Source organism: Chlorocebus sabaeus, chromosome 9 (genome assembly GCF_047675955.1).
Source record: "Chlorocebus sabaeus isolate Y175 chromosome 9, mChlSab1.0.hap1, whole genome shotgun sequence".
NCBI lineage: Eukaryota > Metazoa > Chordata > Mammalia > Primates > Cercopithecidae > Chlorocebus > Chlorocebus sabaeus.
In genome coordinates, this window is record NC_132912.1 from 56,296,715 (window position 1) to 56,315,910 (window position 19,196).

Here is a 19,196-nt window from a genome sequence, read left to right on the forward strand (position 1 = left end):
CCATTAAGGTAATACAGGAATATTATGAACAACTTTACAGTCATAAATTTGACAACTGAGAAAAAGGGCCAATTCCTCAAAACCACAAACTATCAAAATTCATCCAAGATGAAAGAAGTCATTTGAATAGGTCAATAACTATTAAGGAAGTTGAATTTATAACTTTAAAAACTCCCAAAAAAGAAATCTCCAGGCCCAGATAATTTTACTGCTAAATTCTACTAAACGTTTAAAGAAGAATTAACCATTAATTCTACACAATCTCTTCCATAAAGCAGACGAGGAGAAAACACCTTCCAAAGTATTTATGAGGCCAGATTTAACTTAATACAAAGCAGACAAAGACAATACAACAAAAGAAAAATAAAGAATAAAAAGCATTAACCCCCAGAATACAGATGAAAAAATCTTTAACAAAATACTATTAACTAGAATTCAGGAATATATAAAAAGAACTACATACCATGACTAAAGGGGTTTATTTCAGGCCTATGAGATTAGTTCAGTATTAGAAAATCAATCAGTGCAATCAATAGGCTAAAGAAGAAAACGCATAGGTTCGTAGCAATGACCAAGAGTAACAAAATCCAACTCATATTCATGATAAAAACTCTTAGCAATCTAGGAATAGAGGGAAACTACTTCAACTTGATAAAAACCATCTCCCAAATATCGAGAGCTAACATCTACTTAAAGGTGAAAGACTGAATGCTTTTTCCCCTTAGATTAGGAAAAAGGCAAGAATCCCCATTCTCATAATTCTTATTCAACACAGTAAGGAAAATCCAAGCTGGTGACATAATGCAAAGAAAGGAAATAAAAGACATCAGATCAAAAAGTGAGAACACTATTACTATTTACAGATGACATAATGGTCAACATAGAAAACCCCAAACTACAGGCCGTGCACGGTGTCTCACGCCTGTAATCCTAGAACTTTGGGAGGCCGAGGCGGGTGGATCACGAAGTCAGGAGATCGAGACCATCCTGGCTAACATGGTGAAACCCCGTCTCTACTAAAAAATACAAAAATTAGCTGGGCGTGGTGGCGGGCGCCTGTAGTCCCAGCTACTCGGGAGGCTGAGGCAGGAGAATGGCGTAAACCCGGGCGGCGGAGCTTGCAGTGAGCCGAGATCGCGCCACTGCACTCCAGCCTGGGCGACACAGCTAGATTCCGTCTCCGGGGGCGTGGCGGGGGGAGACCCAAAACTACAGAAAAACTCTCAAAACTAATAAGTGAGTTTACTAAGTTCACAAAATTCAAGGTCAATATACAGAAATCGATTTTATTTATTTATTTATTTATTTATTTTTTGGGAGGGAGTCTTGCTGTGTCGCCCAGGCTGGAGTGCAGTGGCACGATCTTGGCTCACCGCAAGCTCCGCCTCCTGGGTTTACGCCATTCTCTTTCCTCAGCTTCCCGGGTAGCTGGAACTACAGGCGCCTGCCACCACATCAGGCTAATTTTTTGTATTTTTAGTAGAGATAGGGTTTCACCGTGTTAGCCAGGATGGTCTAGATCTCCTGACCTTGTGATCTGCCTGCCACAGCCTCCCAAAGTGCTGGGATTACAGGCATCCGCCACCGCGCCGGCCCAGAAATCAATTTTATTTCTAAGTACCAGCAATCAGCACAGGGAAAGTGAAATTTAACAGTATCACTTATAACCACCCCCAAACATGAAAAAGAAAGAAATCTAAGAAAGCATGTAGTGAACTGTGTTCTGAAAACTGAAAAATGCTGATTAAAGAAATTAAAAAGGTTTAAATTAATGGAGAGACATACCATATTCATAAATTGGGAGAATCAACATCTTTACTATTTATTTAAACAGTTTATTTAAACTGGTACATCCATATCATGGAATAGTACTCAGCAATAAAAAGAAACAAACTACTGATGCACACAACTACTTGAATGGATCTCCAGGGTGCTATGCTAGTTTTAAAAAGCCAAGCTCCAAAGCTCAACGCTGTATGATACTATTTATATAAAATCTGAAAATAACAAAATTATAAAGATGTAAAACAGATTTAGTGGTTGCCAGAGGCTAGGAATGGTGAGAGAAAGTGAGAATGGTTATGAATGTAGAGGTACCACACAAGGGAAAATGCTGTGGTAGTACAATAGTTGTATACCTTAAATATGATCGTTACTACACAAGTTATAAAATGGCACAGAAGTGCACATGCACGCACACACACACCATCACTAATGCCAATTTCCTGGTTTTGGTACTGTACTATAATTATGTAAAATGTAACTATTGTGGAAAACTGGTTGAAAGATAAAAAAGATCTCTCTACATTTTTTGCAACTTCTTATCACTCTTTTGTAATTATACTATGGGCAAACTTTGCTTCTTCTAATGGATACTTTAGACAAAGTTTTCAAAAATGCATTACATAGTTCTGGTATCTGGTATTGAAAAATACAGATTTAGATACCTGTAAACTTATAACCAATAAACCACTCAACTGCTATAATAACTGTATTTAATTTGTTTGTATCCTTAAGAAACAATTCTATTTTTTCGGTTATTGGTTTAACTTGTATCCATGAAAGAAAGTAATACAACTAATGTTTAAAAAAAAAAATAGAAGAAATGACAAACAAAAGAATTCTTGTCATAAATTCTGCATGCCACACAATGTCTCAGCAACATAGATGGCTCCTGTCAACATTCAGATCATCAAAACACAGGCTGTATTCCATGGCCAATGTCTAATATTGAGTAAACACTGAATAATTTAAAAATAACTGTATGACCAGATCATAAATATTACTTATTTAAACACCAATGTATATATGATTTTCTCTAAAAATACTTTTAGCAGCATTTAAAAATATAAGTAATAGTGAATACAAATAAAAGGCCTTAGCAAAGAAGTAATTCCCTCTGGAACACACACACACACACGCATGCACACACACACACACACACACGCACGCACATGCAACATCTCTCCAGAGAAATAATGAGCTCATTTAAATTTAAAATCAGGATATTTGGCTGGGCATGGTGGGTGGCTCATGCCTGTGGTTGCAGCACTTTGGGAGGCCGAGGTGGGCAGATCACCTGACGTCAGGAGTTCAAGACCAGCCTGGCCAATATGGTGGAACCTGGTCTTTACTAAAAATACAGAAATTAGCCGGGTGTGGTGGGATGCACCTGTGGTACCAGCTACTTGGGAGGCTGTGCTGGGAGAATCTCTTGAACAGGGAGGCGGATGTTGCAGTGAGCCAAGATCACACCACTGACTCCAGCCTGGGCAACAGAGTGAGATTCCATCTCAAAAAAAAAAAAAAAAAGAAAGAAAGAAAGAAAAAGAAAAAAAATTGACATTTTTGCCACATAAAAATTAATCAGTAATGTTGCCCACTTCCAAATCAGGAAAGATTATGGTCTGAGAAAATGGATTTGGGGGAGATTATTCATAAGATAAATCTTTTGCCTGCATTGTCTTTTGGTTAGCATTCCATCCCATCTCTCAGTCAAGAAAAAATAGAGCGGAGTTCTTTGCTGATAAATTTCCATGCTTGCTAGAAACTAGGTAAAATCTGTCTCCTTTGGAAATCATACACATTTGATGTGATTTTTATGATGTAACTGTGATAGTTTTCTGCTTTTACCTTTTCTATTTTATAAATATTTATGATGGGAAAATACTTGACTCGGTAAATCTGAGGCCCAAAAACCTAATTCTTTTTTTTTTGAGACAGAGTTTCACTCTTGTTGCCCAGGCTGGAGTGCAATGGTGCAATCTCAGCTCAATGCAACCTCCACCACCTGGGTTCAAGTGATTCTCCTGCCTCAGCCTCCTGAGTAGCTGGGATTGTAGGCATGCACCACCATGCCTGGCTAATTTTTGTATTTTTAGTAGAGACAGGGTTTCTCCATGTTGGTCAGGCTGGTCTCAAACTCCCAACCTCCGGTGATCGACCCGCCTGGGCCTCCCAAAGTGCTGGGACCAAAAACCTAATTCCAAGCACAAAAAGGATGGTTGACAATGCTGACCATATTCCAATTGCTGAACTTATATAAATTACATATGCATATCTTTTATACATACCATAACACGGATTAATCTTTCAGTACTATAATTCCAACAGATCACTTTTAATGTAAATAAAATCATCTTTTCTTGCCTCTTTGCTATATATAACAGAGTTAGTTCTTAAAAATATGACAGAAAATTAGCATTAGATCAAATTGTGCCCATTCAGAATTTTAACTAGTAGGCACCTTTTCACACTGATACCAATACAACAGTCTGTGTATTCATACACTCAATTTTCAGAGTAATCCAGGTCAGGTCATTACATGACAGGCCAGGTAGATCCTTTGGGTCTACCCTGTTCTCCCTGCTTAGAGATTCAAGGGGACAAGTAATAAGGCATTTGAAGGTATGAGTCCAGAAATGTTTTTTCCTAATATTTTGGCTTCTCTGGTTAACCTGAGGTGTTCAAACAAATGGCTTACAAAAGGTACATATCATAAGATTCTACAATTTACTTAATGTGCAAAATATTCATATTTTTAAATTCTGATATTAAATGCTTTTACAACAGTATTGGAAATACATAAAAATAAATTCAGTTCAAGATAATGCTAATTTTTAAGAATATGCTTGTACATGGATCCATACACTATGTTTAAAAATGGCTGCGTAAGTTTTTATGTTTAAAATGAATCTTGATTTCTCGCATAACCAACATCCGCCAGCAGTATTCACAGTAACATCAACTATTTTCATGTGAGTGATTAGGCACCTTTCATATTGTTATTCTTCTTTTCGTGTTACTCATTTCATCATTGTAGCTTGGTATTTTGCCCCTCAGATGAGGGGAAAAAAATTGCCCCACTTTCCTCTGGAGGTATCATTTTCTGCTCTTACAGCTCATTCTTATCTCTTTTCCCTCTTTTTTCTCCACCTAAATCTGAACTCCATCTTTTTTATTTTCCTTCATTTCTTCCGAAAATTGCTTTTACTGACTTGCCCTTTACTTACTGTTCTAGGTGGCTTTCCATATCCATGTAAGTAGATATCATTAGGTCTAGGGCTACTTTGTCCAAAATGATGTCAATTAGCTACACGTGACTATTTACATTTAAATTAATTACAACTAAAGAAAATTAAAAATTATCTTCCTTAATTATATTAGCCACATTTTCAAGTGCTCAACAGTCACATGTAGCTACAGGTACTACAACGGACAGCACAGAAAGTTGTATAGGACTGTGCCGCTCCAGAGTAGGGCATTCTCAATTCTGGAATATGACTTATGGCTGCCCTCTTTTTATAACGCAAGGCTCAGGGGAGTTTATAACACTATATTATTGCTGTCCCAAGCAGAAGATAAATCCCTTACTCCAGTAAGAAGTGTTTCACACTGTGGTCCTCAATGCTGAAAACACTGTCCTTAAAAACTTATACTTGAAAACATCCTGTATTATGCCTAAAGCAAGGCTTAAGCAGTTCCCTATAGTAGTAGAAACTTTTGTCTTGCCCTAAATGAAGAGGACCCACAGGTGACTACTACTGTTCTCTTGCTGGGTTTAGTCTCACAAATAACAACCAATCCAAACTCAAACAGTTTTGTTCTTTATCAGTACAGTTCTAACACCAAAAGCACCTGTAGCATGAAAGCCAAATTTTACTACAGGCAGAAAAAAACTCCTAAAATTCTGAGGATCGATATATATATAAAATCAATACACAAAAGCTGAGGTTGAATATATGCAGAAAATAGCATGATAAAATGGTTTTTAGGCCAGGAGGAAGAAAGAATTTGTAAGATGAGAAACACTAACAGGAATGGTCATTATACAAATAGTTGGGAGTGGCTTCCCAGTACCATCTGAAATGACGGTGTGGGGCACAGGGGATAGCCCTCCTGCCCTTCTATTTCCTCTTTTGTGGAGGGAAATATCAGGGGCTTTTATATATATATATATATATATATATAAAAAAACCTAATGACATCAAATACTTGAATCATACAACTTAACATCATGGCCACCAAGCCACTTTCTGATCATACTTTGTTGGTGGTAGTATAAGCCTGTATAAACCTTTCAGAAAAAAAAAAAAACTGTAGTAATTTATTTCAAGAACCTTACAAAGACCATCCAGTAAAGGAATTAACTCCTTAACTTGATTAAAGGTAACGCATTCTTCATTTTGGTTTAGCAAAAAATCAAAGCAAATAATAATAGCAACCATCATTACCACTCCACTACCTATGTAGGTTAAAATGCCACATATACAACAAATTCCATCTAAATAGATATGACAGATGGCACATACACATATACACATATCACCAAAAAAGGCTGGAAGACCATATATGAAATGTTAACAATGACTGTCATTGGCTTGTATGATTGAGTACGTTAAATTTTTCTTAACTTGTTTTGCTTCTCTGTTTTCTATATTTGCTATAGAATAAATATATTGTTATCTCTCAATAAAAATAGGCAGGAAAGGAAAAATCCACTTTAGAGTACTTCTCTTTTAAACATATAGTTTTTGGCCTCATGTTATTCATAAAGTATCCTTAGTATTCTATTTTTTCATTCTTTTACTGAGAGGTATTGAATTTTATTATTTCTATTGAGAAAATACTTATGTAATTTAATATGTCAAAAGATTTCTTCATACTCACATTGGATTGAACCTAACTTGGTTGTAGAGGAGTTTTCTTTTACACTGTTACTGAAACTATGCCTTTTCAACCAAAAATCCTTTTTTCTCAGTAACTTAAAATACAAGTATGTATGTGGTCAGGCATGGTGGCTCATGTCTGTAATCCCAGCATTTGGGGAGGCTGAGGCAAAATGATCACTTGAGCCCAGGAGTGTGAGACCCCTGTCTCTACAAAAAATCAAAAAATTAGCCAGGCATGGTGGTACACACCTGTGGTCCCAGCTACTTGGGAGGCTGAGGCAGGAGGATCACTTGAGCCCAGGAGGTCAAGGCTACAGTGGACCATAACTGCACCATTGCACTCTAGCCTGGGTGACAGAGCAAGATCTTGTCTCAAAATAAATTAAATAATTTTTAAAATACAAGTATGTTTCTATGGATTATCACAGTGTACTGCTAAGTCTTCTACGATTCAGTGCAAACCTGAGCACCTGTTTTTTTTCCTCTCAGGGAAGTAAATCCTTATTATGATCTCTCACTAAGATTAAGCCTCTGTCCTCCCTTCCCAGAGCTATGATTCTTTTCTCTTCTCTATTCCTTCTAGCCCACTCACCTCCTGCAACCATTCAAAAGAAAAGCAACTAAAATAAGACTGCTGTATACAAGTTGTATAAACACTTGCACAAGTCACTTCTGCATCTTAGCTTCTTCACATGCAGAAAAAGAGTGTGCTTACTATCATTTAAGCATACCAGAGGTTTCTACAAGCATCTTGAGGGATGGAACTGTATCTTCTTTATATTTACACATCCAAATTAATACAGTACCTGGCTTGAAGTAGGCACATAAATATCTGTTGAATGAGTAAATGAGTATCTGCTTTTCCTCCTTTCCCCTGTTCTACTATTATATTTCTTCTTCTTATTTCCTGTTGATTCTCTACTTCAGAGATCTTATTTGCCATTAAGTGATACCAAAATCCCCTTGGAAAAATCTCAATACATTCAAATTTTTGCTCTGCTGCTGTTGGCAGCAAACCACTCTCCTTCAAAGGCTCTTCAATGTGCTTTTGGAGAAAAGAACCTAGAACTAGCAGTCAAGAGTCTTAAGTTGTAGTACTAGCTCAGCCACTTATTAATTATGGAAACTTTGCTACACCAGTTAATCTCCCTAGCTTTTGCTACCTTAGCTACAAAACAAAGGTATTTGGCCAGATGATTCCTATAGTAACAGATAACAGGGAAAGCTGAAGTCTGGGTTTGTTAGGCGTGCTAGGCTGAAAAACTGATCTTCACTTGACCTAAGATCATAGTAAAACTAACTCAAGAATACATTCCAGAACGAGTTACTTTTGTCTGATGAGGAGGAAGACTAACATCCAGTTTCCAGAACAGTGAGGCTGAAGGAGCCAGAGGTGGTATAAAGATTTCCATGAGGATGGCAAAATGGAACTTATCATGCTTAATGGAATCACCAATCTTCTTAGTAGCACAGTTAGAAGACATAACATCCCTATGGGTTAAATGGAGACAGCTGGAAAGCCCAAACTTCCATCTAGAAGCAAGGGGCACGGTCTTCTATTAAACAACTGTCTGCAAACAGATGAGCTTCCACCGCCGTTGACATTAAAAAATACATCATCTTTGTCTGTTGGTGTCTTTTGCTTTCCACGATTCAAACACAACCTTCATTTTCTTCATCAAGCTCCTTGATTCTTTCAACTAGATTTTCCCACATCCTTTGAACCTTATAGACTTACACAGCACTTTAACTACATCAATGTATTCCCAATTTCTTTAAGAAGTACTTATAAACGGAGGAATCCTTCTTTGTCTGTGTATTTCCTTCCCTAATTCCCCACTTCTAGTTCGAAACCCAAATATCTGGGATGAGAGAGGATCATCAAACTTTTGTTGAACAGAGTAACTCCTACAATCATATCTTATAAGAGCACACAAAAAAAATACTTGTTAGATGAAAAGAAACAAAACTCTTTTATAAACTTTAAAGGCTTATGGCTAAGCTTTACAAACTAAATTGCTGATTATATTAGCCATTACATTTCTCTGTTCCTTTGTGTTACTAGAATTCCACTCCTAAATATAAGGCAAAAGAAGAGTCAAGGCTGACTTACTAGGCAATCTCTTAATAAGAAATGTCTATTACCTGGCCCTAAACAATAGGAGAATGACTAACGTCCATATGATAATTCTCTGGCTCACGCATATCCTGAACTGAGTTCTCAAGAACTCAAATTAAATGATAGAGTATTTTTAGCACTAAACATGTTTTGAGATACAACATTTTTGAAAAACAAATAAGCACGGAACACACAGGTACTTTCTATTTAAAGTAAACCATTCCCTAGTTCTGCCTAAAACAAAACTTTTATTGTCTGTATCTTTGTGCATTTATATTTCCTAACACCCTCGACATCTGAGTAATTATAATAAATACATTTAAAAAGTTTTAACAAAAAAGGAATATGCTACATCATATATTTTCTAAGTGTCATATGCTGCTAAAGTAGGATGACTGCATATAGGACTGCTGCTTCCTTTAAGGCATGTGGAACTACTCTCATAAATACATGCAATAAGAGGAGAGTAGACACGCAAATAAAATGAACCATAGTGTGCAGAATGAAAAAGCTATTAAATGCACATTCACTTACATAAGACACACAAGAGAAGCTTTAGGAAAGCACATAAACACCTAAGAGACAAGCAAAAATAAATTACCTACAACAAAATTAACAGCCATGACAGATTCAAAATTATTAGAGATTGCTGTAAAAAGAGTGAAATAAAACCTCAAAATAGCAAATGACCGGAGAGGAGGCTAAGAGCACATGTTACTTACAGGAATTCGTCTCCAGGGTGTTTGGGTATATTTATCAGCATAAGTGCATTTTTCCTCTTTACATTTTTGGTGGCAGATATGCTGAGTTGCCTAAACAAAAACACAAATTTTTACATTGGTTTAATTCTGCATATACACACCAAGACACACAAGAGAAGCTTTAGGAAAACACATAAACACCTAAGAGACAAGCAAAAATAAATTACCTAAAAAAAAATTAACAGCTATGACAGGAGGTAATCAGGGCTCTTTTAAGGGGTATGCAACCAAATCAACAAAAAAGTCACACATGGCAAAATAGTGCTGGCTACTTTTTTTGAAGAAAAAATGTTATCAACAGCAAACATTAAGGTCTATTAAGTGGTCTCTCACCTTATTCAGGGAGTGGGTTTGAGAGTCAGCCTCAATTCTAACCTTACAAGGTTAGAATTTTGAATAATCTAAATTACCCTTGGCAATCTCTTATATTGTCCATAAAACATACAATATATGATTTTATGTAAATCAATATATAGAGTTAAGTATATGGATGTAGAACATATAGGAATATTCAGTATATAAAGAATACAACTGCAGAATTTACAGTATTTCCCTAAACTGTCATGGTACTACAGTCACTAAAGCTCAGTTTCTTAAATGCATTTTTTATGGGACTCTGCTGGACACTGAATACCACCAGTCCACTTGTCAGGATGTCTGTTCTTACGTGCCGTCTGATGAAGCCTCTTTCATGATGTGTCGACTTTACTGGACTGAAATATTTTGAAGAGTGTCAGCCCTTTGACAAGATCCATCTGACCATTTCTGTTCACAAATGATTTCTCCACACGATTCCACTCAAAGCACACTCATTTATATAACACAAAGTAACTTTCTCAAATAATCATCACTTTCAAAAAACATCATTAAAATATTGATAAAGAGAATTCTCCTGGCCAGGCGCAGTGGCTCACACCTGTAATCCCAGCACTCTGGGAGGCGGAGGCAGGTGGATCACAAGGTCAGGAGATTGAGACTATCCTGGCTAACATGGTGAAACCCCGTCTCCACTAAAAATACAAAAAATTTGCTGAGCATGGTGGTGGGCGCCTGTAGTCCTAGCTACTCGGGAGGATGAGGCAGGAGAATGGCGTGAATCCGGAAGCGGAGTTCGCAGTGAGCTGAGATCGCACCACTGCACTCCAGCCTGGGCAACAGAGCGAGACACCATCTCAGAAAAAAAAGAGAATTCTCCCTTAGTGAAAATCTAGAAAATAACCACATTATTTGTTAAACAACCTCACTGGAGGTAGACATACTTTCTCATAGGAAACTAAAAAATTCTTGATTATTGCATCAGGTTAAAATGAGACATTTCTACTTTAAAAATATTTACCCATATTCAAAATTTTTCTTAACTGCAATCAGATCATTCCAATTTCCTCATACAAAATAAAATCTAAAAACAAAAATGTCTAACATAGAGACATATTTTCTATTCCTATGAGGCAGTCACTGAAACAAAATTCAATATAGGTCGGGTACAGTAGCTCACACCTGTACTCCCAGTACTTTGGGAGGCTGTGGCTGGCGGACTGCTTGGGCCCAGGAGTTCCAGACCAGCCAGGGCAACATGGTAAAACCCTGTATCTACAAAAAACACACAACAAAAACAGTCAGGCATGGTAGCATGTGCCTGTACTCCCAACTACCTGGGAGGTTGAGGGAAGGATCACCTGAGCTCAGGAGGTCGAGGCCACAGTGTGCTGAGACTGCATCACCACACTCCATCTTGGGTGATAGAGTGGGATGCTAACTCCAAAATAACCCCCTAAATTCAATATATAATCGAGTCAACTTACAGTCTCTTGGAATTCACTGTAATAGGATCAACTTTTAACATATATGAGGGGTATATGATGAACAGAAAGATAACTTAAAAACACTATCGAAACGAAAGCACTTTACTTATTCCATCCTATTGCAATTCCAGAAATTCAGGTGCTCCTTGATTTATGATGGGGTCACACCTGGATAAACTCAAATATTGCTAAAAATGCACTTTGGACTTGGGATTATTTTCAACCTATGATGGGTTTACCAGGACATAATTCTGTCATAAGTTGAGGAGCTTACTGAATGAGTATCACTTTTGTACCATCATATAATCAAAAACTCCTAAGTAGTGGACTGTCCATAATTTATTTTCTGTTCTATACGCTAACACATGAAAAATAATATTTGGCAAATATAAGAGTTTTCCAAAATTTGGAAAGTCTAGTTTCTAGTGGCACGTCAACATATATAAAATGACTTAACAAATCATTTTCTCACCATCTGCCTTCTTTATTGCTGAGAGACTGTACAGATGCTCACCTTCTATTTGGTCGCATATTTGGGGAAATGTGTCCTAATCTCTTACCCCAAGGAGCTAGATCTTAATTAGTCTGAACCAATGTCATTAATCCCATTCTTCTATGCTTAGGAAGGGACAAGTAACTCAAATCTAGCCAATCAAACAGGAAAGTCTAGGGTATCTGAGAAAGGGTTTGTTGATTTTAAAAACAGACACTGGAGATAATAGGCCCTTAACCTATCCTTGGGTATTACTGTGTGAGAATGTGACACACAGAGCAACAGATATCTTGTGACCATGAATGGACAGTCAAGAGGATTCCAAAAAAATCCATCTGGAACCTAATCAATCATTAGCCAAATGACCAATAAGAAACCACGGAAATGGATGGGACCTATATAATTTCTTGTTGAGTTTACAACTGTTTTTATTTTTAAAATTACTTTTAGTTAGGGACTTTTACTTGGAACTTAAAACATCATAAGGTATGCACTGATTTACACTGAATGATTTAGGGCTTATATAAGAGTTGCTATTCATCATGTATCCACGGACCAGGCATTAGGTAGTTTACATATGTAGTTCTATCACAACGTAACTATCAAACCCTATATGGTCAGTACTACTTTTTTTTTGAGATGGAGTCTTGCTCCACTGCCCAGGCTGGAGTGCAGTGGCATGCGATCTTGGCTCACTGCAACCTCGGCCTCACGGGTTCAAATAATTCTCCTGTCTCAGCCTCCCGAGTAGCTAGGACTACAGGTGTATGCCACCATGCCCAGCTAATTTTTATATTTTTAGTAGAGACAGGGTTTCACCATGTTGGCCAGGCTAGTCTCGAACTCCTGACCTCAGGTGATCTGCCTGCCTTGGCCTCCCAAAGCACTGGGATTATAGGTATGAGCCACTGTGCCTGGCCCAGTACTACTTTTATTATCCTCATTTACAGAAGGGGCTTAGGAGAGATTATAGAACTCCCTTCAGAGAACGTGGCTATTAAGTTTCAAAGTCAGGATCTGAACTCAGGTCTGTCTTGGCATTTCAAATATACTATGCTGCTAGCCCACTTAACATGAGTTCCACTGTCTACGTGTCTCCATAAAGGAAACTCTACACTAGCAATTTCCCAAGATTATTCTGAAGAGTCAATGAGAAATGTATCTGAACTATTATTTAACTATGATACTGCAGTAAAGATAAACAGGCATTCTTAGCATTTTTAAATAAGGTTTGAATAGTTTAACTTCTATGCCTTTCAGTTAATTCTCAAAGCAGTGCAATCTGATTTTAAATCAGCATATTTTGAATTCAACACTTTATAATGTCAATGTATTTTTATGAAGGTTTGCATGCAAACATAGGTTGGAGTTGAATGTATATTTTTTTAAAAGATAAAAAAGCATAGAAGGCTATAACTGAAAGGGAACTTGGAAATCACCTAGACAAACCTTCATATTTTGGATAAAGAAAGCACTAGAGAGAGGTGATGGAAACTGTCAGTGCCATTACCTAATTAATATTAGAAACAAGTCCTTTAACTCCTAGTCTATGATTCTTCTGATTTTTATTCTTACATTAAGAATAGAAATGTAAAAAAAATTAAAAATTTTTAAAATAGGTGATTTTAATTTGACAGTGTGAAAAACGCTGTTACTTATCTTTGTTTTCAAATGGTTTGTATCTGTTAAAACTCTCTTGGTTTGAACAAGTGACTTTCTCAAGTTCTATAACTAAACTTGATACTATTAAAATCTTTGAGTAATTTCTAATTTTCTACTATAAGAAGGATACTTGGCCACCTAAAACTAAGGCATTCACTTTACAGAGATCACTGCTTGCAGTGAGAAGCAGTGTATCTTTTCTAATCTTCTAAATTTATGTTGAGAAAACCACACTAACATTAGTCTTTACATGAACTGTAAAGAAAATATCAGCGTTCTCCTGGTACGGGGCCACAGCTCCTCCACAATTTGTAAACACACTAATGAGATTCTAATGTGTTGACAGAGGGAATTTCTAGCTGAATACACCACAGCTTCCCAAGCAATCCATGGGAAAACTATGCACACCACCTAGAAAAACAGGTGGCAGGCTCTTTTACGATAAATATGATTTCTAGGTTGAATATATTGTGTACAGAGAATTTCAAGGTACCTACTGATAAAGATTAATGCTTTCACTTTTCTTTCTTTAGGATGCTCTTCAATATTTCTTAAATCTTTCTGAAAATTATTTTCAAGGTGAGATACTGTTCAGGACAACTGGTGCAGTCTCTTCAACAAATCAACACACACACACACACAAAAGAATGGTTCTAAATTAAGAGACTTAAGGGATATAACCGGTTGTGCATAGTCCTAGACTGAATTTTAGTTTAGGGACATCAAAGTACAGGATGTTTTTGGAACAACTGAAAAAATCTTAGTATGGACTAGATATTAGAAGATGTTAAGGAATTACTATTAATTGCTTAGAGATGGTAATACAATTTGAGCTATGAAGAGACCTGTTCTTACTTTTTTAAAGATACAATCTGAGGTTAAAAGAAAGAATACGTTATCAAAACTTCACGGCATAAAAAGATTCATCTTTCATTATTTATCATATGTCCATATAAAGTGACCTTTTTCACAAATCTTTGTCTTAAATTTACTTTTCTAATTTTACTACTGCAATCCTAATATTTTTGATGAGAATAATTTTATTCTGTCTCCCCCAATCTTTTATTTTATTTTTTAGACAGAGTCTCACTCTGTCACCCAGGCTGAAGTGCAGTGGCATGATCTTGGTTCACTGCAACCTCTGCCTCCTGGGTTCAAGTGATTCTTCTGCCTCAGCCTCCCAAGTAGCTGGGGACTACAGGCGTGAACCACCACACCCAGCTAATTTTTTTTTTATTTTTAGTAGAGACAGGGTTTCACCATGTTGGCCAAGCTGGTCTCGAACTTCTGACCTCAAGCAATCCACCCACGTAGGCCTCCCAAAGTGCTGGGATTACAGGAGTGAGCTACCATGTCCAGCCTCCCCCAGTCTTTTATGTTCAGCCTTATTGTGCCATTTTCCTTTAGCTAAATTTATTTTATACAAAGCAAGTTACTGGATTTTGCTTTAGATCCTCAAGGGAAGTCTCTCCAAGACATAAGACTATTTGCAATTACTATTATATTTGTTATATTTGGTCTAATTTCTATTACTTTAGTTTTGTGCTGTTTTTAAGTTTTCCTTATTTTTCTACTTTGTCTTTTTTTTTAATTTTAACTTTTGCAAGATACTTAACTCCAACCTACTAATAGTTACTTTAAAGCATATCATAAACATTATTATAATTTATCTAAGTATATTTTTAAAAATTAAGAATGTAGAATATTCATTTGTAGAAGATAAAAAATTCAGTACTTCTAACTTCCTTCAGCATATTCCTTCTCTTCTTCCTCAAACTTATTTAATCTGAATATTTTCCAAAATTAATAGCAACTTAAAAATTTAAAATTAAAAATAATTTTCAATTTCAGAAAAATTAAGGATTTGTAAATGCAAAGAAATCCCAACATTAGAATGATATGTAATTTACACTAGGTAAAATGGGCAGTAAGTTTTCTCCAACTAGTGGCTCAGAAGTTTATACCACTTAGTTTCCATTTCACCACTTATTCATTTAATCTTTATCTCCTTATTCTTGAGTTATTTTTCAATGTACCTCTCAAATATCTGAAATGTATTAACTGGGTAGCATATCTGTCAAGACATTAAAGGTCAGAATTTACCTTTGGATATAAATAAAAACTTGCTAGGATATAAAATAAGAGGTTCATAACCTCTTCTCTGAATTGTACAAGACACAATATCCTGTGCTCTGTAATATATTTTTGCAAAAATCGAAGCTTACATAATTTCCTTTGTTGTCTTTTTTCTTCTCCCTGAAAGTTGATTGGGTTCTTGTCTTTGGCTTTGAACACAAACACTAGGCCTTATTATTTGCCTGTTTAATTTTGTATGTGACAGGACCTCAATTTGTAGTATTATGCTATTTTTTATTCAGATTCATAAATTTTCTTTCTTTAATCATAATATTTGTCTGCTCTATTTATTCATGAAATAGATCTCTGTGAGCTGACCCCAGTGGTTCAGAGCTCAGTATATCCTTTATATTTTCAGTGAGATTAATATTTCACCAAATTGCTTTGTTAGACCAAAATGTGCTCTTGACTCACAACAAAGATTTCCTTTTGACTGCTGTGATTTTTAGGCCATTATTTTCTTTTTATCACGGTCTTTTATATACAAACTAAATAATAATTAAATTCAACACACCATATTGTTTTCAAAAGAGACTAATACTTGAAATTGCACAATTATTAGATTATAAAGATTCAAACATGACTCTGATGGATCATTCAACATCATCCATAGGAAATAAACATTTTCTTGGAATACCCTTCAATCTGACAGTTATGCAGCTACCTAAATCTGAAGACCCAGGCTAATTCTCCTCACAGAGAGAGAAAATATCCTGTTCTCAACTCACTAGTACTTGTTTCTTTAAATATATCTGAAGAAAAGCTATTTACCCTTCTATCAACAAAATGAATGCAACTTGGTGAATTTTAAATACCCAAAACTGAGGTCACTGAATCAATGAAGAATTTTCCAAACCAAATACTTAATATTTAGATTAAAAGTTAAAACACACACTTTAATTACAGTGAATATAATCTAAAAATAATATAAAAGTGCAACTCTGAGAGCCAAAAATAAAGCTAAACTCTAATTCTGGCTCAGAGTTTTATGAAAAACACATTTCACTCAGTTTGAAAAGTCTCTACACATTACACTACAATACTTACAAGCTGAAGTTCTAATAGTTGGATCTTTTCATCTTTTTTCTTTATTTCCTCTTTAAGTTGTTTTATTTCATTTAATAAATCTTCAGTCTGAAATATTAAAACATTTTTAGATGAGGTATTTAAAATACCATAATGAGAGGCATGAAATCAATGATGAAGACACAGTAATGAATGAACCATCTGGTCATTTAGGGGGGAAATCCTCTTTTCAAAAAAAACACAAGATTTCATCCAATAATGAAGTCTGACATGTTGACAATGAGCAACAGTAGCAGCAATAGTTAGCATTTATTGAGCACTTATTAGATGTTAAAAACTAAGCACTTTCAGGTATTTAACCATTTGATTCTACCCACACTCCTGAGGTAGGTGCTGTAATCCCTTTTTTACATATAAGAAAACCGGGACATAGGTCACAGAGTTTAAAAAAAAAAAAAAATCGCATACAAAAAAGCAACTTTAGCTAGACTTCAAGGGATACAAAAGACTAGCCTGTGAAAGAAAACAAAGTGCATGAGAAGCAGAGGCAACAGAATAATTAAAGGCACGGAGGCATTTCATGGCTGGTTTAGAAATCAGCAAAAAAGATAAATGTGCCTGAAGGATAACAAGGAAGATTCTTTGTCCATGAGCCACTTTTTGAGGAGTACCTCCTGAATCAAAGAGAGAACACCTTGTCAATTGGATCTATAAGAAATGCCTAATACTATTAAATGGAAACCTACTGTCAAGTTAGGCAGGAATTCAGTTACATTTCCAAAGTGTTAATCATTACTCTACAGTTAGTCCATGTTGTTTGTGTATCATTATTCAGTTATCCAAAAGAGAAAGTAATATAAGCAAGGAAATTCAAATATAGATGTGAATGATATCTTTCCAGAGAGAAAAACAAGTAAGCAAATAATTAGATTGTGTTACAACAAGCAAAGAAAGTCATCCCCTTTAGATACATAGGGAACAAAAACATATATTCTCTTTAACAAAGAGATCAGAAATAGACATTTTACAAAGGCTTGATTATATCACATAAGCATCCCAAACAATGTGGAAGATTTTTAAAATGCTATTAGGTATACTATAATTGAAAAAGACTTTATTACATACAAAAAATAAACTTCACTTGAATTTTAAGTTTAGGAATTATAAAAATTCATAAAGATAAAAAAGATGTATTGCAGATCATGAAAGACACATTTCTAAGAATACATTTAGAAGGACACATTTCTAAGTTATGTAGCAAATACAGCTATTCAAAAGAAATTATTTATATTTAATTATATAACATTTTAAGGTATCTTAACAATTAACATTAGTTAAAAGCTATTGAAAAATCCACGCAAATATGACAGAGGATTTATATCTCAAGTATATTAAGAGCCTGTCCAAACATTTAAGATCATTTTTAAGGTCTCAACAGACACATAGCCAGTTCTCACAAATACACATATAAATGGTAAAATGTTGTATTTAACTTGTTGAATAAAGTATTGTTTTATAAATATTAAGTTAGTGGTGAAATACCCAATGCAATTAACCAGACTGCAGAAAAAATGGCACATCATTAGACACAGCAGTTAACTTTTTTGGACAAACATACAGCTGTATTTTTAAGAGCCATCAAAATACCTGAGCTCTGATTCAGTTATCCCACTCCTAGGAATCTATGTGAAAGAAATGATCCTAAGTAAGAGAAAACCTGTAACAAGGTGTTATCTGAAAGTTAACAAGTTTACAATTGTCCTATAAGAGGATAACTGGAATAAAATGTAGCAACTTGATGGAACACTATACAGCCATCATTCATGCAGTCACCAGTAGGTTCTGACAGTGTTACACAGGAAATGGACCCAAAAATGAAATCAACAAACAATGTGCTAAGAACATTAATAGCCAGCATGTATATAGCACTTGCTATATGGCAGGCACTGCTCTAGGGATTTTTTTTTTTTTTCCACCAAAACCATTTCATTGTTTTAATTTTATTTTTAATTGACATAACATTGTACATATTCATGGTTTACAAAGTAATGTTTTGATACATATAATGTATAGTGATTAGATCGGGCCAATTAGCATTTCCACCATCTCAAACATTGATCATCTCTTTGCATTGGGAACACTGATTTTATACATAAAGATAGGCAAAGAAGTGACATCACACATCAGGAATGAGGGACTACAGTGGAGTTCCAAAGGATAAGCACAAGATTCAGAAGACAGAGGAGTGTGGTAGGCTTGAAATTTTAGTTAAAGGATTCTAAGTGTCACACAATAATACAAAGGTGAGGGCAAGCATAGCACATCTGGAGAATCATAAGCAGTGTCGCTGTTGCACTTAGGCTCTGATGAATGGTGAGGAGCAACTGGCTAGTAAACTAGGCAAGGGCCAGATCACAGACAGCCATGACTATCACGCATGGCCTTAGCTAGATAGTGATAGATTTGCATTTGAGATGGCTTTGACAGGTGTTTAGAGGACAAATTTTAACAACAGCAACAAAACTG

At 35.7% G+C, this 19,196-nt stretch overlaps 1 protein-coding gene across 10 annotated transcripts in view; it reads right to left on the minus strand.

Annotated features, from left to right (window-relative positions):
* Positions 1-19,196, minus strand: part of CCSER2 (coiled-coil serine rich protein 2) — a 189,985-nt gene that overhangs the window by 24,881 nt on the left and 145,908 nt on the right. For all 10 annotated transcript variants that reach the window (XM_038008977.2, XM_007962729.3, XM_007962734.3 and 7 more), the window contains 2 exons: positions 16,692-16,778; positions 9,513-9,602 (listed from right to left, as the gene is read on the minus strand). In XM_038008977.2, coding sequence (XP_037864905.1) covers positions 9,513-9,602; positions 16,692-16,778 — 177 coding nt within the window. The remainder of the gene's footprint in view (positions 1-9,512; positions 9,603-16,691; positions 16,779-19,196) is intronic.